The sequence below is a fragment of the Xyrauchen texanus genome, chromosome 36 (assembly GCF_025860055.1).
Source record: "Xyrauchen texanus isolate HMW12.3.18 chromosome 36, RBS_HiC_50CHRs, whole genome shotgun sequence".
Lineage (NCBI taxonomy): Eukaryota > Metazoa > Chordata > Actinopteri > Cypriniformes > Catostomidae > Xyrauchen > Xyrauchen texanus.
Window position 1 is genome coordinate 32476358 of NC_068311.1, and position 26503 is coordinate 32502860.

Below are 26503 nucleotides of genomic sequence, written 5' to 3' on the forward strand. Positions count from 1 at the left end.
AAAGACGTTTTCCGTGTGTGCCGCTATTTTAGAATATACTCTTTTAGGAATTATATTCCCAGGGGTGATCTCTGCAGTGCACCAGTGCAGAGAGGGGGAGAAGCCGCTGTAATGTGCTGTCAGAATCCAGCAGAGGTGAATGGAAGCCGTGGTAATTCAGCTCCCTTATTTCTCAATGAAATAGCCACTGCTTGGCTCCGAAGAGAACATCTGAATGAGCGGTTCGCACTCCAGCTCCTTTATACCCGTATGTGTGTGGGGGAGTGGCATGCAAATACCACTCGCCAATTCCCATTGGTCTTTTATCAAAGATCAGGAGGTTTCTCGGGCTGCCAGGAGTGACCCCTTGTGTCACTTCATTGACACAACGTCGAGTGAGTGACAGATAGGGGAACTGCAATCGTTTCTGCTGTGTAAACAGATCAATGATTTTTTTATCCTTTTAATTATTTTATATTTAAACTAGGGAATGGCAACTGCTGATGCTGTTCGTCCAGAATCTGGATCTTTTGATCCATCAGTATCTATGCAAGCAATGATTATATTTCTGTTCTAAGTGTTTATTGAAGTCTCGTAAAGTCTCGCGGGAGTTTGATCAATCCCAGCATTCAGCGCGCGCTTCATTAGCATAAAACAGTCCGGGATCTGCACGAGTCGCGGGAACACATCTGCAAACACATCGAGTTATAACGCGATAAAAACACACCGCGATAAACATGAGCGACAACGAGAAACTGGACAACCAGCGGCTGAAGAACTTCAAGAATAAAGGACGCGATCTGGAGGTAAATGCGCTGTGACGTCGATCACATTTACACGCAATTCTTGAGAAATAAGCTGAGATTCACACACAATCGAGATCTGATCTTATACAGACAGTGTTTCTGAGGGAAGTTTGAGTGTTTATATTATAAGAGAGTGATTATATGACTCTGAGAGGTGAAATGAAGCTGTTAGCATTGCGGCTATCTGACCGGGCCCTCACCTCCTTGTTATCCTCGAGTTAACACTGATCACAGATCATCACGAGTATGTGTTTTATTCATCATAATGATGTGTAGAGCTGTGAGACACTCTCATAAGCTGTGGTGAAGGGCTCAGGGTTCGAGTTCTGATATGATAAGTCCTCGACATTCACATTACATCTAACATGACTGTTAGCACAACATCCTCTCAACGCCTCTTTCTACATCCCATGTGTGCTCCTACAGATCATATGGACACTACATTGACTTTGTACATCACATGTGTGCTCATAGATCATGTGTGCTTATGATCATGGAGGATGTGTATGCTCTAATCTTATGCACACTATATTGATTGTCAGAGTACTTTCTGTTGGTCATTAATTCATATATCAGCATTATATTAAAATCGTAATCGCAAATCATTTCCCTTGATATTTTGATTTATGTGATGTTCATTGTCTGCTACGCATTGATATCAAGCTTAAACCTGAATTATATGATTTCAGTGTTAACACCAGTAAATCTAGGCTGGTTGCTGAAACACATTGGCCCTCTTATAAGAAACATGAAAAGCAAGGTTGATATTCAGATCTGTTATGAATGATACACAGAAGTGAGCAACCAACTAAACCGAGACTTCACTTGTGTCAGAATAATACAGTCACATATCTCTACAGGAGGGGTGCATTGAGTCATGGGGTGAGTTGGTTGTGTGTAATTGTGATTATTAATGACTGTAATGATTTTCTCCTGTATAGACCATGAGAAGACAGAGAACTGAAGTTGTAGTTGAACTCCGAAAGGTAAAAAACTGTTAAAAATGTTTAATGTGTACAGCATTCTGATGACCTGTGATATAAGAACAACTGAGGAATGTATGTAGTAGTGATGAGACTTAAGAGAACAATCATTAGCATAATATTAACTGAATTCTCAATAAAGACAACAGAAAATGTGCATTATTCATTGACCAAGCTGTTGACCGTTTCCTGTAGAATAAACGAGACGAGCACCTGCTGAAGAGGAGAAACGTGCCGCACGAGGACATCTGTGATGATTCTGATGCAGATGGAGATTTCAGAACGGTCAGAACAACTCAAAGTCTCTAAAATAATATTTCTAAGGCAAATGTTCCTTGACCTTCACATTTTGGATTCATTGGACTATGACAACATTCTGCATGTTTCAGTACTCCAAACATCCTCTCCAATTCAGAAAGATTTAATCTAGAAACTTAAATGCACACATTTACACGTCAGTAATGCCCATTGAGTGATCAGAAATGGGATTGATGGTCACTATCACACATCCAAGACTGCTGATATACGGAACAACAGCACAATTGCAAGTGTGATTTATTGCTTTTATAAATCGGTTTAACAAACTAGTAAATCATTTTGAATAACTTTAGACATAATATTGGGCGTTTGTGCATTTCTTCTCTACCAGTGAAAATATTTCCAAAAGAAGCCAAAGTTGCTTTCTGCACTGCTCTCATAATCTGGTTTTAAACTAGATGTTTGTTAAAGGGATAGTTCACCCAAAAATGAATATTCTCATCATTTACTCACCCTCATGCCATCCCAGATGTGTGTGACTTTCTTTCCTCTGCAGAACACAAATATCTCAGCTCTGTAGCACCATACAATACAAGTGAATGGTGACCAGAACTTTGAAGCTCCAAAAAGCAGATAAAGGCAGCATAAAAGTAATCCATCAGACTCCAGGGGTTTAATCCATGTCTTCAGAATGGATCCAGTTGGTTTTGGGTGAAAACAGACCAAACTATATCTCCTTTTTCACGTCTCTACACACAATCATGATTTCAAGCTCGATTACTCTTCCTAGTGCTTGACACGCACAGCGCGTTAGAGGAAGTGTAATCAAGCTTGACATAATGATTGACCTGGAGACTGCAGATGCCAAGATTTATGGTGAAAATGTACTTGAATATTGTTCTGTTTCTCACCCAAAACCAACTAGATCACTTCTGAATACATGAATTAAACCTCTGGAGTTGTTTGGATTAATATTTTGCCTGTATCTGCTTTGAGCTTTACCATTCAGTTACATTTTATGAACCTACAGAACAGAAATATTCTACTAAAATCTTCATGTGTGTTCTGCAGAATAAAGTCACACACATCTGGGATGGCATGAGGGTGAGTAACTGATGAGAGATTATACATTTTTGGGTGAATTATTCTAACTTTTTTTTTTTTTTTTTTTTAACAATCAGATCTTAAAGGCACAGTAGCAAAAATCAATTATATAAATAAAAGTGTGCTTTACATACTGCGTTTGACAAGATGGATGAACAACCTTTTTTTTTTTTTTTTTGTGGTGGGGCCAGGGAACATTTTGAAGTACTGTCCAACAGTTGAGAGAAATCCTTATTGTAGAGCTCTGACATCAGATTATGTAATTCTCGTGTTTGTTTATAAAGGCATTTGGGAAGGTCAACTTTGTGAATTAGTGTTTGCAGCATTCTGTTAACTTTCTCCTCTTTTTTTTTTTTTTTTTTTTTTTTAAACAGCAAAACACTTCTCTGGAAGCAATAGTGCAGGTAAGTCAATCACATCAGTGTGTAAAGATGTTCTTTGGCAAAAGATTGTCCGATGATGAATGTAGTGACTCGTTTGAAATGCATCTTGTAGGTTTTTTCATGTGATTATTGTGAATGTGTTTGTAGAATGCGACCAGTGATAATCAGGGCATTCAGCTGAGTGCTGTGCAGGCCGCACGGTGAGTCACACACACCTATTACTTGTTTGATGGGAGCTGTTCGTGTGTTTGCTGTATAATGTTGCTTAAATGTGGGCCATAGTGTGACACGTGGCTTTTTTTTTTTTTAAGTGAGATAATTTGTAGTACCTTAACCTGCTGTCCTGTACCCAACTTGTTTTGGATGAGCACACTTTTTTTATTTTTTTACTTTAGCTCTCTAATGTTCGTTTATTGCAACCATTAATTGACAGGAAGCTGTTGTCGAGTGACCGCAACCCTCCTATAGATGACCTGATCAAGTCTGGTATTCTGCCCATCCTCGTGCACTGTCTGGACCGAGACGATAAGTAAGACTGGTCACTGTGTGATCATCTGTGTGTGTGTGTGTGCCTCTGTTTAATCTTCTGCTCATGTGTATTTGTCTCTTCTGCAGCCCATCACTTCAGTTCGAGGCGGCTTGGGCTCTCACTAACATCGCTTCAGGCACGTCTGAGCAGACGCAGGCGGTGGTGCAGTCAAGTATGTTCTACATGTTCTCATTTGAAGATCTGTTGTGTGCCGTTATCTTCTGCAGATGGGTTTAAGATGGACCGTTTCAGTAAAAGATCCGTTCAAAAAGTACTCCAAACTCATGGCACTGATCAAACTTTTTTCTTTCCAGCATACAATTTAGTACTGACTGAAGTCCAGTAATGATGCATTCTGTAATTATACTGTACAAATCCTGTTAAATATAAGGTAAATGCTGCCAGCTGAGGTTCCCAGACCTTTACCATAAAAATACAGTGAGCATGTGTTTTACGGTTCTGTACTGTAGATATTGTAATGTTAAAGGTGTCATGCATTAAGAATTCAAATTTTCCTTGATCTTTTGACTTCTAAGAGGTAATAGTACTATAAAAACATCCTGTATGTTTCAGAACTCAACTTATTTGTTACTCCAGAAAAAGGCTTTATTGAAATCAATATTCCTAATTGACTCGTTTTCTACTTCCTCGTCTGTGTTACGTGATAGAGATGAATACATCAGCACAAGTCTGACTCCGTATAAACAGGTCAACGCCTTCATCATCGCTGATAAGAGTCTGCATGGCAGGGAGAAACACCGGGTTTATTAGAGCAACAAGAAGTTCGAGGTGCCAGCAAAGTTTACAAACTCTGTGCAGTGCCACATTGAGGAAAATCGGACTCTTTGCATTTGATTCCTAATGATCCTAACACAAGGAAAGAATGGCTTATTTATTTTTAATCAAGTCCCGGATCACATCAGTAAGACGGTGTTTGTTTGTTCGCTTCATTTTACTGTGGATTCTTTGTCAAGCAACACAGTTCAACTCCGACTTAAATGAGAAGTTGAAGTGCCAACTAGGGCTGGGTGATACGGCCTAAACTGTTATCACGATAATCTTTTTCATATTGTTCTATATCGATATTTATCACAATATACATGTACTTTTTTTTTTATTTTATTTTTTTAAAGTTGATGGAAGAAGAAAAAAATAATTCTAAACAGTCAAAATAGTCTCTACAAAACTATGCATGGGGTCCAGAGATGGCTAAAGCAGCGGGGTCTGCGGGATCTTTTTCCAAAATATTTTCTAGTTATCAATTGAAAATGAATGTTAAAAGATCATCTGTTTGAGCTGAAGCATAGTGACAGCAGTCCAGTATTTGTTGGGATATTTTTACATTAAAATGAAATGTTATATTTCTTTAGATTCAGATACTCAAGTATGGGGCATTGAAGCCCTTGTGACTGTGGAGTGATGCTGAATGTGGGTTCAGGGGTGTCCCGAGAGAACATTTAGAAAACATTTGTATATTTTCATTAAAGTGAGAGACTTGTCGACCAACTCGTCTTTTCCATTCCAGACATCAAATTAATTTTCACAAAATTAGAACCCGAAATCGATTTGTTTATTATTAAAGGCTCGTAACATGCTGATTAATAAAGATACGTTTAGAAGGGAAAAACGTTTTTGTCTAAAAGGTACTTTGAAACCACGTTAACTCATGCAGGACAGGGCAGAAAAGATGCATGTTTGGTGCTAGAGAACAATATTCAAGATTACAGCGCAGAAAGATCAGGGCTGTTGTTCTGTCGCGCTCTTCACTAGAGACGATGAGAGGATGCAACCGTTGTCGTGAAGTCTTGTGGTGCGGATGGAATCAATCCGGTGTCCGACGTAGCCTAATTGTTAGCAAGGCAGCTAGCATTAGCAAGTTCATCCAGTGTGACCCTATGCTCACAAGGTGGATCGTAGGATCTGCAGCGGTGCGGAGCGACTCCTAGCGCTGAGAGCGCCTTTTTGAGCGGATTTCGTCCGCCCCAGTGGAAACTCAGCCTGAGAAACCCGAACTGCTTGTGTTTTAGCGACGTAAATATCGAATTCCTCAAGCTTATCGTTGATTTTCTTTATCGTGATAAATATCGATTTATCGCCCAGCCCTAGTGCTGAGTGTATCGGACCCTGTGTGTGTGTGTGTGTGTGTGTGTGTGTGTGTGTGTGTGTGTGTGTGTGTGTGTGTGTGTGTGTGTGTGTGTGTGTGTGTGTGTGTGTTGTATTGCATTGCTTCATATTAAGGCTGAAACTATTATAAGTTGTCGACAATCAAATAAATTGGCGACACAAATTTCTGTTGTTGAATAGTGGTTTGATCTCATTTAACTTAACATGGATCACATTAAATTGTAATGAAGTGCAGGAATGGAGTTCACGACTGACTGATGAAGAATTACACGGATCACTAAACTTTCCAAACAACTTCAGCTGATGTAGATCGCAAAGTATGAGGGAATAATAATGCAAAAATACCAAATAAGTAAATACTGAATCGCTCGCGGAGCCGGAGCTCTTTAACGGAAACACTGCGGTGTTAAATCTTAAATGCAGTTTTAATGCGTTATAGCTTTATTAAAGTACAAATAATACAGAAGCAGATAATGTAAATAACTACAGTCTCTGAAACGGTCATTTCTCCGCGCTTAATGCAGCTAGATTATAACGTATTGGCTCATGACTTATAATATGTATCACTGTGCATTTCTTATTGTGAAGAAAATTGGTAAAACGCAGCTTTATTAAGCGAGAGTTAAAGATGGATTGAAGTGAACAGAAAGGAGCTTGTCTTCACACCATTATACACAAACTTTGACTTGTTTTCCAATATAAATATCTAAAACTCCTTTTAAAACAACGTACATTTACTTGAGCAGCTATACTGCAGGCTGGCGTGTTGGAATGGTATGTAGAGGTGTTGCCCAATCATAGCAGTGGGCATTTACATTGAAGTCTTAAAGAGGACACCACCTGAAAATTGAGCATTTTAATCAGAGGGCCAAAAACAGGATGGAAAATGGACTTCTTTCTAAATTAAGACTGTTTTTGATAATTATCTTACTTGCATTAAATGTAGACATGTATGACCTTTTTAATTTACAAACTTACTGAAACTACAAAACATTGACACTGCGCCTAGACATTTATTGTTCAGGGTTCCCGTGGATCCTTAGTCTTGATGTCTTTAAATTCAGTTTTCCAGAATGTAAGGGAAAGTCTTCAATACATTATAATTAAAAATTAAGACTTTTGTTGTATCATTTAGAGATCTTAAATTTTTGGGCGGGGAGACTCGAATCGTGATATGATCAAATGTGATTTATCAAATTTCAAAAGAATATGATTTATTATATAAGTGCATGAGATTCGGCACTGTTGTATTATCTCCAAGCATGCGTGGGCTTGCGAGTGTTGCCAACTGTTGCAGAGCAGTTTGCAATCATTTAGCGATATCGGAAACAAGCGATCGCTAAAGATCAACCGTTATATAGTGTTGATGAAATATGACAATGTTAACTTTTAATTGTTTATCTTGTAATACATTGTGTATTATTGTTGGAGTGCACATTTTATATCCCTTAATTATTTGAACGAGCAGCTGGAAGCAGTGAAGCGCAAACCTTTCAATATAAAAGTCCCTGATGTATTTCAAAGTTTAAGTGCCTTTAAAGTTAAAGCTTCCACGCTATGAATCGCCCCAATCCATAAAATGGATATTTGCAACCAATTATTGAATGGATTCGCCACATTTGAAGCTGTTGCTGAAATGACTAAATGCACACCCATGACCCCTCATTGTCTTGATGTTGAGCTCTCTTTAGCTTGTCATGTTGCCTTGATGTTTTTGGCATGAAATGTGATGCCATTTAAAAAAGGCTTCGTGTGTGTGTGTGTGTGTGTAGATGCGGTTCCTCTGTTCCTGCGTCTGCTGCATTCTCCTCATCAGAACGTGTGCGAGCAGGCCGTCTGGGCTTTAGGGAACATCATCGGTGAGTGAGCACACTTTCACATGCAAACTACACAACTGTTACATATACTAAAAGACGAGCACTGATTTTCTATTGAAACAGGAAGTAGGAGTGAGACATCTTTACATTATTTGAATTGCCAATAGCAATGACACAGATGTGAGCAGTGGTGCAGGCAGTATTAGGGGAGGGAATGTGAAGTACCAGATGATGTCATGAATGTGTATACCTACTAAAAGTTTAGTATTCAGAATCTCATTAACCTGCATGCATTTGCAAAAATAGAGTTGGGCACGGTTTGCACAGTTTCTGATTGAGACGTGTCTTTAAAATGACAGTCAGACCATGAATACTAATGAGCTGGAAAAGGATGTGCTGTGATCAGTGAATCGTGATGTTGCAGGTGATGGTCCTCAGTGCAGAGATTACGTCATCAGTCTGGGTGTGGTCAAACCCCTGCTGTCCTTCATCAGTCCCTCTATACCCATCACCTTCCTCCGCAACGTCACCTGGGTGATGGTCAATCTGTGCCGCCACAAGGACCCGCCACCACCCATGGAGACCATCCAGGAGGTATAAGAGTCACAGTGAGCACGTGAATGAGCCATAGACGGAGATCACATGATCAGTTTAATACACTCTGGCCTTGTTTGCACCTGGTATAGTTAACATCTCTGGTGGAAGGTGCTTGATACAGGTGTAAACATGACCCAAATGGTCTTGTGATCAGATCGCTTAAACCGCATTTACGGAGCCAGAAGCATGCGTGTACATTAGTGACTAATATTGCTTTTTTTCACCTTTTTCTTGAATGCAGAAGTGTTCCACGTTTCATAAGGGAAGTCTGTTCCCGGTCTCAAGTGGTTTTACTCACTTAAGCATATTTTTTTATGATGTTGATACTTTACAAAGTCACGTAATTCCCAATGAAGTCAAAGCAGAATCTGTGATCCGTGTGATTGATCTTGTGTTTTCTCTCACAGATTCTGCCGGCACTGTGTGTGCTCATTCACCACACTGATGTCAATGTAAGTAAACGCACTCGTGTACTGATGTGACTACACACGCACACATGTGTAAACATGCTCCGTTTCTCTGGTCTAAGCAGATTCTGGTGGATACCGTTTGGGCTCTGTCCTATCTCACTGACGCTGGGAATGAACAGATACAGATGGTCATAGACTCTGGAATTGTGCCATACCTCGTACCTTTACTCAGCCACCAGGAGGTCAAAGTGCAGGTGTGATATGGTCACTTCATATACATGCTCTGAGATTGTCACGTAGCTGTGCTAGTTTCACATCTGTGTCGCTCCACACACTCACTGTTCATATGGGAGTAAGCAGGGTAATATACAGCCTTCAGAAAGAGATTTCATCATGTTGCTTCTGGTCTGGACATGTATAATGCACAATCTGAAGTGATCTTGTGTTATTGTATGTGTGTAGACGGCAGCGCTGCGAGCGGTGGGGAATATTGTGACAGGAACTGATGAACAGACTCAGGTGGTGCTGAACTGTGATGCTCTGGGTCACTTCCCAGCCCTCCTCACACACCCCAAAGAGAAGATCAACAAGGTAACACACGAGCGGCTGAAGCAGTCACACATGCTATGAGTCGTATTTCACAATAAATGTATTGAAGAATATTACTGTAATGCAAATAATTGTTACTTTAGTTTTTCATTTTCAGCGTTCATTTAAGATTGACTTCATACTCTAATGCAGTCAGCAGACTTTAAAGGAAGTAGAACAAATACTAATAATGTATAAATGCATTTAAATGTCGTATTACTGCAGTGTGAATATATTGTATGACATTCTTACATCGTTAATGAAAACTGGGATGCAAAAAGTCTATGCAACATATATTATTTGATTTGGGGGTGAAATATGGCATATTCTTGACAGATTTCACGAGATTCATCCAATCATAATGCTATATTTGTTGTTTTCTGTTGGATATGATGAAAGCAGAGGTGCAGCGCTTGTGTGAATGATGTGTGAATGCATACAGACGCAGTAATGTAAAGATCAACGGATAGATTGGACATACATATTTTATTTTAGAGGTGTGTGTGTGTGTGTGTGTGTGTGTGTCTGTCTGTCTGATGTGCGGCGGGTGTCAGAGGTCAGTGTACACTGCTGATAAAGGAGTGCATCTGAAGCGGGCCGCTCTCATATTGAGGCTTCACTGCGGTCCAGCTGATGATTAGAGCCTCAGTATCACCCTCTCCATCAGCCCCCACAGCGCTGCAGCCTCAACAGAGCCTGTGATTTATACCAGTCACAGTGCCCTGCAGTCTGATCCAACCACTTTCTCTCACAAAGACACATTCGCTCTCATGGGCTCGTTCTAATGTTCCATGTTCTTTTGCAGGAAGCTGTGTGGTTTCTGTCCAACATCACGGCAGGGAACCAGCAGCAGGTCCAGGCCGTTATTGATGCCAATCTCGTGCCCATGATCGTTCTGCTGCTGGATAAGGTGAGCGACACCGTCTGTATAAATAGGGTTGCTAAAGTCATGAAAACCTGAAAATATTAACTCTGAATGTGATTTCCAGGCCTGGAGAAGTCATGGAAAGATAAATTCTTCTAGTTATGCTTAGAAAGCCACGTCTTCCGTTGAACTGTGTTTAATGAGGACACGTGGGTTAGGGTTAGGGGTTAGGGTTAGGGGTTAGGGGTAAGGGTTAGGGTTAGGGCTAACCCTAACACGGAGGCACTTTTTGCATCACTTGCATAATGTTTGCATTCACATGCTTTTCTTGAGTATGTTTTATACAAAGTTAAAACATTGAGATCTGTAATTCCAAAGCAAATCCTCACCAGCTCTCTGTACTGATATTTTAAGTGTTTTCTGCAGATAGTCATGATTACAGGATGACTATGTCAAAAGCTTTGGAATTGATTTGTTTTCCTACTGTTTGTGAATTGCTCAATATAACAGAATGGCATGTATTACAGGGGGACTTTGGCACTCAGAAGGAGGCGGCGTGGGCCATCAGCAACCTGACCATTAGTGGCAGAAAGGATCAGGTGTGGTGTTCATTCGTACGTGCATGTTGTGCATTTAAAAGAGGGACAGTATTGGTTTAATGTTCATTGTGTCCTGTAGGTGGCATACCTGATCCAGCAGCAGGTGATTCCTCCCTTCTGTAATCTGCTGACAGTGAAGGATGCTCAGGTAGTGCAGGTGGTGCTGGACGGACTCAGTAATATTCTCAAGATGGCTGATGAAGAAGCAGAGACCATTGCTAACCTCATCGAGGAGTGTGGAGGTGAGCAGAGAGAACATCACTGTGATCTGGAACCAATACTCTCGAACAATAGGAAGCGTAACAATTGTTTTCAGTCTAGTCTGTAGTTTGTATCTGTAAGTGCATTCAGTACAGGAACAACCTCAAAGCTTTTGTTGCAGCTTTCATTAATAGGGTACACATTAGGGCTTTTTAGACAATCTGATAATATATTTTTATCAAAAATATTAACCTAGTATGAAAAAGTGGCTAGTTAGCAGGACTGCTAATCTCACTGAAAATAGATGTAAAATAACAGCTCCTATATTTTGACCTCCCTGAGGTAACATTTTCTCAAGTTTAAGCACCTCCTTCCCCTGACCCTTTGGTGAAAAAGAACAATTGTACGAGTTCCAAGCCCTTTTGTACCCTTTTCTTAGATGTGTCCTGTCTAATTAAATACATTTATGTGGTGTTCAGGTTTGGAGAAAATCGAGCAGCTGCAGAATCATGAGAATGAGGACATCTATAAACTGGCTTATGAAATAATCGATCAGTTCTTCTCATCTGATGATGTAAGTCTGACAGTTGCTGCACATGTATTGGACATGACATTTGTTGGATGTGGGACAGTACTTCTAAACCACAGCTCTGAGGATTAAAAATACTAAATTGTTCAGCTTGTATTACATATGGAAAACAATTGCCAACAGTCTGAGGTCATTTACAGCGGTCACAGAACGAGGTAGGTTGATAGATTTGTGCAAATTTGCAATATACAGAATATTCACAGTATCCGTATACTGCACACTAGAGGCATGTTTTGCACTTGTGTATTGAAGGATCAGTGGCACGTTTGAATCTTAATGTCACAGATGTATTGTAGGAGCAGCAGTAGTGCCTGCAGTTGTGTAGTCCGGCCAGTTCATAAGGTCAGTGGTGACACTACAATTCATTCACCTTGTGCCACTATTGGCAGTGTTCTGTCAGTACGTGCAAACAACCTTATGTAGTACTTTCTGTTGCATCGAGGACTGCTAAACGTGCTGCTTATTTCATTAAGCATGTCATAAAATGGGTGGGTGCTGATGTCCATGATGAGCAGTAGTTTAGACCAGTGGTTCTTAAACTAGTCCTGGAAGCCCCTCACTACTGCGCATTTTGCATGTCGCCCTTTTCTGACACGCCCAATTTAAGTCGGAGTCTCCAGTAACGAGCTGATGAGTTGAATCTGGTGTGTTTTGAGATCCAAAATGTGTATTGTGTAGGGGCCTCCAGGACCGGTTTTAGAACCACTGGTTTAGACATCATTGAACAACACTTCCAGTGAGCGCATCTGCTTACCTACAGATTCTGTTCAGCCTGTTGGCATCTCCAGCTTTAATCTCAACACACCCACAGTGATGGACTGGTAGAATATGTGAAGCATCTTGCTACACACATTAAATGACCAGAGACTTTAAGATGCCTCTGACCCATCTTGTAGATGCACTGTGGTGTTGCTCCATTTCAGTCTGAACCCTGAAGTTCTTGGATGAGTTCACAACCTCCATATCGCACATGTGGGTGTAGACAGGAGTGGGTCGGTCCTCCTCTTCTTTTTGAAATCCGCCACCACCATTTTTTTGTTTTGCTTCTAATCAGGAGATAATTTAATGTACACCACTCCACAAAGCTTTTGAGTAGTCCGCCCTCAATACAATGTTCTGCTGTAGAGTCATCTGAGAACTTCTGCAAGTGGCATCATTGGTTGAATTTGATGTCTGAAGTGCAGAGTGAATGGAAACAGATAGAACCTTGAGGAGCTGCTCACACTCATTTCTGCAATATCAAAAACTGGTTTGCCGGTGAGGTTGTTGGTTACCCAAGAGATCATGGAGGCATCAACTATGTCCTCCCAGTTTCTTTCTTAGCAATGCAGGCTTGAATGGCTGTTGAAGGTATTGGTACTGTCAAAGAACCGTTATCCTTGCAGTGGTGCCAGCTGTGTCCAAGAGGGTATAGACCCTATGAATCTGCTAGATCAGGCTGCTCCAAGAGTATCTGAACTATTCTCTGTCCTGAAGAGTTCAGATTCTGCTCCAGCACACCTGCCTGTAGTGTTCAATTAATCCTGAAGACCTTGATTAGCTGCTTCAATTGTGTTCGATTCTGGTTTTAATTAAATTCTGCAGAATGCAGGAGTTGAATGGGCAACTCTTGGCAAACCACGGGTCTCCGATATGCCGAAACCATAATGACTATAGCCTAATTACAATGATATCTTCCATTTTAGGATGGTCGGGCATTGTTTCCTTTTGGTTCCTGGACTGGAAATTGTCATTCCACTCAGTTGATCTCGAGACGCACTCAGTCAGAAGCCAGCAGGTCCTGAAGACTTGCTCATTTGTGGAAGCAAACGACTATTGATGGCAGATTTTCTAGTGTCTTAATGCCATTGAAATATCTGTTCAGAGTTTTTGTATTTCTTCTGTCAAAGTGGTCTTTAAGACTTGCCACTGATTTTGCTGAGCAATGGCCTTATCCCAAATAGCCCTCAGCTGTCAATAATTTGGTGGCGTAATGCCACATAGACTGATTGGTAGTGTCTGGGTAGGGCTTTGCACTGGGCGGTGCTTGTGAGCACTCTTCAAAATCATTAAATGACAAGTGGGACATCTGCCATCTCATGGACTTGAAGGGCATGCGCAAGCTGTTAATATATTTTCCAAATTCAATAAACATTACATTTTTGTCTTTTGAATATTACTGACCGCTTTATCAGTGTTGTAGATTTTCAAACTGATATAAGGACCAAGTGGGCAAAGTTATTAGCCATTGAGTGCCTCTACATGCAGACCAATAAGCTGATAACTGTGTTGTGATGTCCCACCCTACATGCAACATGAAATCAGGGTAATGGGCAAAAATGGATTCTTAAGCCATTTGACTTTACCCCAACAATGGCTGTTTAAGGGTGCCTACACACCATGCCAGGCTCTGACAATGTAGTGTTGCGTTTTAAAAAATGGCTGTCTCTGATATTCTCAATGATCAACTGATCCCTACATCAGAGTGAGTTGTGGTGAAAGTTTTTCCAATTCCCATTTCTCTCCCCAATTTGGGCACTCATCACGTGACTTTGAGCGCTGTACCACAAAGCGCATGTGGTGGCTTATGCTATTTGCCACGGCATCCAGGCGCAACTCTCCACTCGCCCCACCAAGAGTGAGAACCACTTTTGTGACTCACGTTACTGTACACACCCCAGCAACTGAGCATATTCATTGCTTTGGAAGCCTGGCTGGAGTCACTCCACACACCCTGGATTCCAACTCCAGGGTGTGTGGAGTGACTCCAGGGATCATGACTCAGCATCTTTGTAATGCAAACAAGAACATGGTGCCTGGGTAGCTCAGCAAGCAGGGCGTCACCTTTGCAACCCCTTGCATTGTCTTCATCATTCCAATCCACCAACCCCATTGAAATCAATGCATTTGCAGCAGCCTCTGATGCAGCATAAACTTTAGTGTGTAGGTGCCCTCAGGCATTTAAACAACCTTACCTGCCGTCAGCTTGTCAAGCATAATAAAGTTGTGTATGTAAGTGCACTCCATGTCCAAATATTATCCAATTAATCATTGGCTCAGTAGTCTAAATAACAGATGTGGGATCTGTTCCAAAACCTAGTGAGCTTCCTCCGGGGGCAGCATTTTAAGGCATCACAGGCACTTTAGTCCCCATCGTTTAGTATTGTGAAGAAAGTGAGTTAGTATTATTATTTGTATTGTGTTTTTCAACATTTGAATATGTAGAAGCTAATCTAACAATGCTAAATGAGCTCATGAATTGATATACAGAAAAGATTGAACCTTTATCAATAAATTAAAACCGTTCCTAAATGGATATTAGCCATTTCTGAAAATCTAAACTAAAATACATTGTTAACATTCATAATTTCATTTGTTAGCCCTATTGGGAAAAAAAACTGTGTGTCTGTCGCTATGAACCTGGCGACCAGAGTTCAATTCCCGCTCATGGCCAACATCAGTGATGATTATCTGAACCGGTCCCGGGCCTCCCCTAGGTTGACTCAGCCTAAAATGAGTACCTGGTGTGGTGTGTAAAACATCGCCACTGGGGAGACAAAGGCGGTCGGGCGTGGTGCTGGCCACCCACCCCCTCGTGTACCGTTCCGGCCTTCATAGGTGCTCTCTAACAGCACTTGCCCCTACAGTCTGTTAAGGCTAAATGGGGGATCTGTGTGTGTCATGCATTACCGTCAATAGTTTTGAAACGCTACTATTATTCTAAAATGCGAAGAAAAAATATAAGTAAAGTCATCAATTATGGGAATTATGTTGTGACTAAATAAAACTGTGTATATTTGATCGTCTTCACAGTAGTCACACTTTGTCTAGAATTACAGACATGAACATTTTCTCCAGCAGTTTCTTGAGGAATCACTCTGAGATGCTTTTAAACAGTATTGAAGGAGGTCCATCTGTGTTGGGCACTTATTGACTGCTTTTATTATTCTGTCCAAGTCATCCATTTCAAAACCTTTTTTTTATTAAGTTTTAGTTTTAAAATGAAATCAATATGATGGCATGATTATATTTGTCTACAAAACTCATTTTAAACATTTAATCACACGCCTTCAGATCAACAGATTTTTAACATCATGAGAAACATTTCAGTCAAGAGTTTCAAAACCTTTGACTGTGTGCGCGCACACTTACTTTGTTCTTTTTAAATAGTTACAGTGGATGGTGTGGACCATTTTATTCAAAATGTACTGTTCTAGTAAGTAACACTGTCACTCCCTGTGCTATAGCCTAATTCCCAGACATCGGCTCATGTCAGGTATCTGTCTGTTTGGAAAGCATCCTCACAAGCTAGAAGCCAAAAGTGCCGAGGGATGTTCAAGTTAATCGGGTCTGGGAGAAAACAAAATATAATGCAACCAAATGCTACAGTGCATTTAATATGAACAAAAATATCATCTGGATAAATGGCTTTGTCAAACAAAACATTATTAATGATACAATAATTTGACATGATTCATACACAGTGATTAATGTCAAATTATTATTGTGAAATTTGTATTTTTACATTGTTTTATTCAATTGGCATGAAGGTTTTTATTTTTTATATATACATATACATATACATATACATACATATACAGTGAGGAAAATAAGTATTTGAACACCCTGCTATTTTGCAAGTTCTCCCACTTGGAAATCATGGAGGGGTCTGAAATTGTCATCGTAGGTTCATGTCCACTGTGAGAGACATAATCTAAAAAAACAAAATCCAGAAATCACAATGTATGATTTAACTATTTATTTGTATGATACAGCTGCAAATAAGTATTTGAACACCTGTCTATCAGCTAGAATTCTGACCTCAAAGACCTTTTAGTCTGCCTTTAAAATGTCCACCTCCACTCCATTTATTATCCTAAATTAGATGCACCTGTTTGAGGTCGTTAGCTGCATAAAGACACCTGTCCACCCCATACAATCAGTAAGAATCCAACTACTAACATGGCCAAGACCAAAGAGCTGTCCAAAGACACTAGAGACAAAATGGGGCAGTGGTGGCTCAGTGGTTGAGGCTCAGGGTTACTGACCAGAAGGTTGGGGGTTCAAGCCCCAGCACCACCAAGATGCCACTGTTGGGCCCTTGAGCAAGGCACTTAACTCCAGGTTGCTCCGGGGGGATTGTCCCTGTAATAAGTGCACTGTAAGTCGCTTTGGATAAAAGCGTCTGACAAATGCATAAATGTAAATGTAAAATTGTACACATCCAGAAGGCTGGAAAGGGCTACGAGGAAATTGCCAAGCAGCTTGGTGAAAAAAGGTCCACTGTTGGAGCAATCATCTCAATGATCCTAAGAAAGGTGAGAAATCAGCCCAGAACTACACGGGAGGAGCTGGTCAATGACCTGAAAAGAGCTGGGACCACCGTTTCCAAGGTTACTGTTGGTAATACACTAAGACGTCATGGTTTGAAATCATGCATGGCACGGAAGGGTCCCCTGCTCCCCTGGTCAAGGCCCGTCTTAAGTTTGCCTATGACCATTTGGATGATCCAGAGGAGTCATGGGAGAAAGTCATGTGGTCAGATGAGACCAAAATAGAACTTTTTGGTCATAATTCCACTAACCGTGTTTGGAGGAAGAAGAATGATGAGTACCATCCCAAGAACACCATCCCTACTGTGAAGCATGGGGGTGGTAGCATCATGCTTTAGGGGTGTTTTTCTGCACATGGGACAGGGCGACTGCACTGTATTAAGGAGAGGATGACCGGGGCCATGTATTGCGAGATTTTGGGGAACAACCTCCTTCCCTCAGTTAGAGCATTGAAGATGGGTCGAGGCTGGGTCTTCCAACATGACAATGACCCGAAGCACACAGCCAGGATAACCAAGGAGTGGCTCTGTAAGAAGCATATCAACTGGTGTGGCCTAGCCAGTCTCCAGACCTAAACCCAATAGAGAATCTTTGGAGGGAGCTCAAACTCCGTGTTTCTCAGCGACAGCCCAGAAACCTGACTGATCTAGAGAAGATCTGTGTGGAGGAGTGGGCCAAAATCCCTCCTGCAGTGTGTGCAAACCTGGTGAAAAACTACAGGAAACGTTTGACCTCTGTAATTGCAAACAAAGGCTACTGTACCAAATATTAACATTGATCTTCTCAGGTGTTCAAATACTTATTTGCAGCTGTATCATACAAATAAATAGTTAAAAAATCATACATTGTGATTTCTGGATTTTTTTTTTTTAGATTATGTCTCTCACAGTGGACATGCACCTACGATGACAATTTCAGACCCCTCCATGATTTCCAAGTGGGAGAACTTGCAAAATAGCAGGGTGTTCAAATACTTATTTTCCTCACTGTATATATCACACAAAAATGAAAATTCTCATTTACTCGCCCTCATGCCATCCCAGATGTGTGTGTGTGTGTGTGTCTTCTGCAGAACACAAATGAAAGTGTGAAATCTGTAAAACCCCAGTGGTGTAATCCATGTCTTCTGAAGTGATATGATAGCTGTGGGTGAGAAACCATTTAATATTTGAAGTCTTTTCTCCTAAATCTCATTTCACATCTGAAAGTGGAGATTTATAGTAAAATAGGACTTAAATATTGATCTGTTTCTCACTCACAGCTATCATATCACTTCAGAAGACATGGATTACACCACTGGAGTCTTACAGATTACTTTTATGATGACTTGAGATTTTGAGCTACAAAGTTTTGAACCCGTTCACTTGCATTGCATGTACTCCCTTAAATGAGAATTTTCTTTTTTTGATGAATTATTCCTTTACACTCCGTTCTACAGTTTGAGAAATGTTGTTGTCATCTGTTTCGGGGCATTAGTTTTGTACGCTGTTAATTTAATAGCCCAAATAGGTGCGTGAGTTTTTCATTTCAGTAACAATGCACATATGCAATGTACAGATCATGCAATTTTGTAATTATTGTAACATGCCATTTTTCAAATTGAATTAATTGCTTAAATTTTAACAAAAGGATGGGGTCATTTTATAAGGTTAGAATAGAAAAAAAAAGCCCCTGTGAATCAGATATTTCCCTAAAATGGACTAGTTTATTTCGGACCCAGGTTCCATCTGACCTATACAGGAATTGAGAAGCCCTGTGAGATTTACATGAGTTTGTTGTAAAAGTTTGGATATTTCAGTGAGGCCCTGTTTTGACACATTGTATTGTGCATGCTGCAGCCTAGCGAACTGAGACGACGAGCCCTGCGACGCGTGTAAAAGACATGATGCTTCGGAAAGATTTGTTCTCCTTGCTCCACTTCATTTCCAATGTTCTACAGTTGCTGGTGTTCTTTTAATCACACCTCCCGCCGCGCTGTGGTGGTGGTTCCCTTGACCCCATTCTCCCGTGTTACGATTTAACGGGTTGAGTTCTGAATAAACTTGCTACATAATGTTGGCATCCTTGTACAGATGAAGTTAAATGGTATAATTGGCTCGAACAGTGGAATGACTCGAAACAAACTTGGCGAAGCAGGAGATTTGATCTTGTGCTGGTCATCTCGTTTTTGAACCAGAGTTATCAGTTTTAGCTAATGGACGACTAACACTTGTGAGCATCTTTGTTCAAATGTGGGTTCTTTAATCGGTGTGAAATGGTGCACATTATTAAGCAATGTAACATTCACTATATGATCGTCTTGTCAGATGACATTGTATGAAATCTGAATGTCTTTTTCTCATTTAAATTCTGCTCCCAAATATTATGCGACTTTATAAAAACAAATGGTCATTGAAAGAACAAACTGTTGGCAGAGATTGGCTGCAGAGGACACCGTCGATTCGCTGTTTATCACGAGCGTTACTGGCTGAATGCAATGCCCTGGTTAGTTAGCTGGCTGGTCCATGTCGGAGTCCAAAACATTGTTGCTCCATCCACTGTCAGTTTATCTTTTACTTTGAAGATGCACTACAGTCTATTTGCCAGAGATGGGCCACTTCAATTAAAATTAATGGGAGAAATTAGAAATCCCACATAACAAGTAACAGAGCCAATCACCTTTTTAGATCTAGACATCACCTGTCAATCAACTTGAAAATGTGCATGCAGATTAGCTATAAATGCTGGGGGAAATTATTTAATTTTTTTGTAATCTGGGGTAAAGAAGCACCAGAAAGCCTATTCTGAATGGATACCCACGTAGGTGGTTACTGGGGTTGAGAAGCTTTCCCTCATGAGCAAAGTCAGTTGTATGGCTCTTTGTTTCATAATCATTCATGTGTTTCTTTCAGATTGACGAGGACTCTAACCTGGTTCCAGAGGCGATCCAAGGAGGAACTTACGGGTTTAATTCCTCTACCAACGTGCCAGCAGAAGGGTTCCAGTTCTAGAAGGTGAAGCGACACGTGGAGTTTTGTTTATGATGCAGCACTCTGTTCAACATTAAAATAATTAGAGAGAAAGCGAGAGAGAATGAGAAATATTAGATCTGTTGTGCTTGTCTGATGGGATCCACGGCTGCATCTTATCCAAGAGAAATTGAGTGGAGTTCGTTTGTATTCTTACTGAAGCGGACGTCCAGATGACGTTTGAGATGGCGAGCGAGTGGATGCGAGTGAGAGTGAGTGGATGACTACGTTTCAAAACACAACCATCAAAACCGAACACGCTCGGAGCGAACTTCACTAGAACTATCTGGTGTGTCTTTTCAACAAAAACAAAATCAAACCAATGGGAATAAATGAAGATATCACACATTAGTAATCTATCGCAAGAACACTTAAGGAGAAACTCACCAAGAATGACAACAAAAAAACCGCTTCTGAGGTGGCCCCAGCGGCGCGACGTGTCCGGATCTGTGTGTTTGAGTGCGATTGTGTATGAATGGCCCCTGAATTGATGGGCCTGATGATCTGGCGTGCTGGCGAACGGACCCAGCCGACCGCAGCCCTCTCCCCTGCACGCTGGCAGGGTCCCGCAGTCCAGCAGCACATTATTGTGATGCATGTGCGCAAGTGAATGGACGTTATGATGTGTGTGCTTGACTGACTGGCTGGTGAAATGCAGGACTGAATGTAACGAACGCAGCGAGTCGATATCAAAAAAATCATACGATGCATCGAAGGTGACAAATCTGGAAATTCAACGGGGAAATACGGAATTGACCGTAGACGAATATTCAGCTTCGATGGAATATTTTGACATCAATGATCTAAAAAAGACAAATGTCATTTAATTTACCCTTTTTTTATTTGTAAAATATGATTTAGTATTGATGACACTGGACTGCGCTTTGGGAGCAGAGTTGCATTGAAGATCAATCGTGTGGCTTTTGGGAACGTGCGTTTTGCCCTGTGTATTTTTCTTTCTTGTCTTCCCCCGTGGTTTAGTGTTTGGCTTTTATTTTTCAGTGCTGGTGTAAAAGCATATAATACACATTGTGCACTGTTTTTTGCACAATCTTGGACTGGTGTACATTTATGACCTTTACCGCTCTGCTTGCATGATACTTGCCCCTCTTCATTTTCTGTTCTTGGAAGAATTCAAAATCCATTTGCATTCATCTGTCACATGATCATGGGGGGTATTAGACAGAGCCATTTTATAGATTAGAGATTTCATACATATCCTTTGGATGTGCTAAACTGCAGTTTAGTACATTTTAATGGGTTTTAGTTTTGTAACTTTTTTTTTTTTCCTTTTTTTTTTTTTAAGAGAACCTACTGTACTGCCTCAAGTTTCTGCCCTTTTACACCCCTCATCGTTGCTCACCAACAAGCAGTTCTACTCTATTTTGCACAATCTATTGTGGAGTGTCAAGTTTAGCCAGATGGACATGCACACATCCTCCAACTGTAGTGCAGATCCAGATAGCTGTTTTATTCCTAGTTCAGTATCGAGCTACATTAAAGTGGAAAGATGTCTTTGATTTGATACCTTTTTGGGTCTTCTAGCTGTCCCTCAGTCTGTGTGCGGTGCCTTCATCGTAAAGCACGTGCAGATAACAGAATGAGCGTGCAGTTTCCACTGTAGGTCTACAATCCTTTTTTGTTTCATCATTTTAGTTGACTGTAGAGCTTTCCTCAGTTTTGCATAATGTCTTGATGGCTATTATTCTGTTTTAATTTACACCATCCCCCCACAGTTTGCAGATATGTAGTTTCAAAGGATAAAAAAAACAATAGATGATATACCTTACCTGTTGGACATGGACTACAGGCTCTGTACCTATTCAAATAAATATTCAAACGTGTCACTTTTGGTGCCTTTTTTTCACCTTTCCACAACTCTATTCAGGATCTGGAATCTATGACAACACAATAGTGCAGTGGTTCTCAACCTTTTTGACTCCAGGGCCGCTCGCTGTCCAAGACAATATTTGAAGTCTAGTTTCGGGCACGGGGCCGTGTCTGATTTAAAATAATTAATCATGCATCTTTTTTTTTTTTATTGAAGTTTCAGATGGTCTAGTTATAATTTGTAGGCATACAAAGTATTTTTCAGCATTTGAATTAAGTTGAATTTTTTTAATATTATTTTTAATTTATTTTAATTAATCTTGAGGCCCCTTGGAGCTGTGCTGAGGCACTCAGTGGGTCCCGACCCTCTGGTGAGAACACAAATCTCGATTAATGCTGCTGGAGCGAGGTTTGTGGAAGTTGTCTGTAGTCACACTCCTAATTGTCATTTTAAGTCAAAATAATTTCAAGGCTTATACTGGGATTTACATGTACTCTCCTGGAACTTTACACAGACTCTGAGTAATGGACTCAAGGTCAGGGTTTTGTTTTCAAAAGTTTTGCTACAGTACATCCTGTTTGTTGTCAGAAATGTTTTGTAAACCTATCGCTACGCAGGTTATTGATTTTCGGTTAGCTACTTTTCAAAGTGTCACGATCCCCATAGTTCAGCACCAGTCATTCCCACTTCAGACAAAAGAAAAAGGGTCAAATAAAAAAGTAAAAAGGTGGGTGGGGCAATCACAACTCGCTCATGGTAGACATGACTGAACATCTAATTTGGGAGGAAACAAATGAGTTTTCATGCAAGACCGCCATTACAGCACCTGTGTGTGAGGGGGAACGACAGTGTTCAGAGGTAAAGTAACTTGCTTTAATGCTTTTTTCCATGTATTGTTTGAATTAACTTTATTCAATGTAACAGTCATTCATGCTCAAATGAGATGTTGCATAAATGCTTGGTGTGTGTTTGACACTAAGAGACAAACTTGCATAGTGAAAGATCTCGCAGAGTCCCAAAGACGTAACATTGCATTAATTAAACGGAAGAGCGTTTGAGTGCAGATCGGAAATAAATGAGTTTGATTCTCTTTTGACTATGTCGCTCACCAGGTTGTGGTTTTTGGCATGTTCCAACAATAGATTGGCTGCTACGCTTTTAACAAGATCCACTTGTTTTAAACTCCATAAATGATACTAACATTTACTATATAACCTTTCATTTCCAAAGAGCTGTAATTACGTAGATGATTAATAGTGAAACGGTTACTAATAATTACTACATACCTGCCACCGTTTCAGGACAAGTCTTGTGTAAATGCATAGAAATTAAAATGCACTAATCACAAAAACAATAGATTTGTGTAGGGGGACATTTGCTGGCTGCTCTCAGTGAACACACAGCACTTTGTCAGCAGGTGTTTTGTTACGCAGCTGCTATAATCTATTCTAGACTGAAAAAAACCATAATTCTGTTAACATGTCGTTTGACACGGACTCTGTAATTTGTTACTGTGTATTTATGGTTTTTTACTTTGTACATTTATTCCAGCACAGTCTAAGCCTAATAAACTGCACCAAACCCCTTTTGAAAGTGTAGTCAAATATACACATTCTCCTTTTTGAACACATTAGTCTGACAATCTATTAACCAATTAGTATTAATGTTGCTGTGGTTGTTGCCATTTACTATTAGACAAATAAAAAAACTTTTTTTTTTTTATTTTTTTTTTTATTGATGTAATTGAGATTAACATTAACTTTACAAACTACTTGAATACAATACAACTTTCAACTCCTTTCTGGTTTGCAGATGGCTGAAAGGAGAAACGAAATCAAAGTGGAGGATGGACTTCACACAGCCATGTCCAAGGGAGGCATTTTGCAAGAATGGCACCTGAATGCGAGCATGGGGTCAAAATGAAAAGGGACAAACATCTCTAACCTGTGCACCCATCTAAATATTTAACACTCGGCTGTCTTTGAAGAGGCACAAAAACCGAGATGCTGAAGAGGAAAACGAATCGAGCCACATTCAAGCTTCACTTCCCAAAAGTGTTTTAAAAGCAGACAAAGTGGCAGATGTTCGCTCAAGCACTTGAGAGGATTATTACGAAGGTGACTGCTACAGACAACCAGCCTTTCTCAAAGGCTTCCAGAGACTCGAGGCTGCTGCAGAACCAATATATACACTGAAGAGTGAAGCGCTGTACTACACAGAGCTGTTCCCTAGTATTCATAGTAAAATATTCAAGAAGGTTGCAACTTTGCTTCTACCGTGGACTGGTGCAACTGAATCCCTAATGAGTCTAACATGCTTGTGAATCCACTGATCAATGAAATGGCAAGTCATTCTGAACACTAAAGCAATGACTGGATCACACACTGGAGAGTACAGTGCATCCAGAAAGTATTCACAGCGCATTTTATGTTTCAGCCTTTTTCCAAAATTGATTAAATTCATAATTTTCCTCAAAATTCTACAAACAATACCCCATAATGACAACATGAAAGAAGTTTGTTTGAAATCTTTACAAATTTTTCAAAAATGAAAAAAAATCACATGTACATAATTATTCACAGTCTTTGCCATGACACTCAAAATTGAGATCAGGTGCTTCCTGTTTCCACTGATCATCCTTGAGATGTTTCTACAACTTGATTGGAGTCCACCTGTGGTAAATTCAGTTGATTGGACATGATTTGGAAAGGCACACACCTGTCTATATAATGTCCCACAGTTAACAGTGCATGTCAGAGCACAAACCAAGCCATGGAGTGAAAGGAACTGCCTGTAGACCTCCGAGACAGGATTGTATCGAGGCACAGATCTGGGGAAGGGTACAGAAAAATGTCTGCAGCATTGAAGGTCCCAATGAGCACAGTGGCCTCCATCATCTGTAAATGGAAGTTTGGAACCACCAGGACTCTTCCTAGAGCTGCCCGGCCAAACTGAGCGATCGGGGGAGAAGGATTGCTCTCCAGTTCCCAGACATGCTGTCACCTCGTCCTCGACCACTCACCCTCTGCTGACAGCCACTCATACCCGGGCGGACAGCAGTGAGCCCCTCCTCCCCTTGTGGATGGCGGCCGTTCCTCTGCAGCCGGCAGCAACTCCTCCAGCTGCTCCTTTAAGCAGATGGCAGTGGCGAGGACTCTACAAGAGTGCATCTCTCCTCCATCCCAGGCTTCGGCGCCAATGTAACAGGGTTAAAATGGGAAAGGAGGCAGGAACCGGACGATCCGTCAATGTAATATTTAGTGAAAATTTTAACAAAATGACACATGCACGCATGGCAACTGCGTGTGGCTCGCTCTCTCCTGAACTGATTGGCACAATTGAGAGTCGAGCATGCACACTCCCAGCCCCACCCTCCTCCTCGTCTCGTTACCTCAGTGATTTAGACCGTGGCATGATTGTTTGTGTCAGACGGGCTGGTTTGAGTATTTCTGTAACTGCTGATCTCCTGGGATTTTCACACACAACAGTCTCTATGCAAGTACATATTCTGAGTATATTCTAGAGAATGTTTGGTGCAAATGAAATGAGGAAAGGTTCTGAAAGTTTTGCTCAACTGGGAGTATTCTGCATGACTGCTGTGCATTTTCCATTCCCCTATTTGAATTGTGACTAGAAGCACCTAATAAACATGCAAAAAAATTATTCTAGGGCAGTTTTCCTAAATTCATGTCCACATATGTGAGACTGACAAGTTGTTAGTTGTTTTTTTTTTGGGTAAATCATTGTCCAGTAGTGTTGATTATTCAAGTTTGAGACAGAAATGATCATAATTAATTCAGATTGAAAGTAATGTCCAGCATCATCCAATCACTGTCAATCATGTTCAAATAAAACATTATAAATGGTGAATCTATGTACTGATCAACATCATCTGCTGCCTGAAACTGAACTCTTGATCAGATTTTAGGATTGAACACACTTAACTGCATAGAGAGCTCTCGGATGCTCCCTATTTAGTGCATGACTTAACCTCCAGTGTGCTGTCTGTCTGCACTGGACTCAGAACAGTTATAGAGAGCTATAGGATGCTCCCTTGCTCCCTATTTAGTGCATGACTTAACCTCCAGTGTGCTGTCTGTCTGCACTGGTCTCAGAACAGTTATAGGAGAGCTATAGGATGCTCCCTTGCTCCCTATTTAGTGCATGACTTAACCTGCAGTGTGCTGTCTGTCTGCACTGGTCTCAGAACAGTTATAGGAGAGCTATAGGATGCTCCCTATTTAGTGCATGACTTAACCTCCAGTGTGCTGTCTGTCTGCACTGGTCTCAGAACAGTTATAGAGAGCTCTAGGATGCTCCCTTGCTCCCTGTTTAGTGCATGACTTAACCTCCAGTGTGCTGTCTGTCTGCACTGGTCTCAGAACAGTTATAGAGAGCTATAGGATGCTCCCTTGCTCCCTATTTAGTGCATGACTTTACCTCCAGTCTGCTGTCTGTCTGCACTGATCTCAGAACAGTTATAGGAGAGCTATAGGATGCTCCCTTGCTCCCTATTTAGT

The 26503-nt window shown here is 40.7% G+C and overlaps 1 protein-coding gene across 2 annotated transcripts; it reads left to right on the forward strand.

The window, feature by feature from the left end:
* Positions 1-623: 623 nt before the first annotated feature.
* Positions 624-25821, forward strand: LOC127630091 (importin subunit alpha-3). 2 transcript variants are annotated; one of them, XM_052107520.1, is made up of 18 exons: positions 624-785; positions 1727-1771; positions 1964-2053; positions 3505-3534; positions 3661-3713; positions 3947-4042; positions 4129-4214; positions 7939-8025; positions 8408-8577; positions 8988-9032; positions 9113-9244; positions 9453-9581; positions 10384-10488; positions 10971-11042; positions 11122-11284; positions 11723-11817; positions 20036-20137; positions 23796-25821. In XM_052107520.1, the coding sequence occupies exons 1-17, from the start codon at positions 717-719 to the stop codon at positions 20132-20134; spliced, it is 1566 nt and encodes a 521-aa protein (XP_051963480.1). In that variant the 5' UTR covers positions 624-716; the 3' UTR covers positions 20135-20137; positions 23796-25821. The 2 variants fall into 2 exon arrangements, with proteins under 2 accessions (XP_051963480.1, XP_051963479.1); XM_052107519.1 differs by lacking the exon at positions 23796-25821 and having other exon boundaries at positions 20036-21996.
* Positions 25822-26503: the final 682 nt, after the last annotated feature.

Coding starts and splice junctions, on each gene's coding strand:
- LOC127630091 (XM_052107520.1), top strand. CDS start 717: ATGAGCGACAACGAGAAACTGGACAACCAGCGGCTGAAGAACTTCAAG. Junction 4,043..4,128: donor TGTCTGGACCGAGACGATAA/GTAAGACTGGTC, acceptor TCTCTTCTGCAG/CCCATCACTTCAGTTCGAGG. Junction 11,818..20,035: donor AGTTCTTCTCATCTGATGAT/GTAAGTCTGACA, acceptor TGTTTCTTTCAG/ATTGACGAGGACTCTAACCT.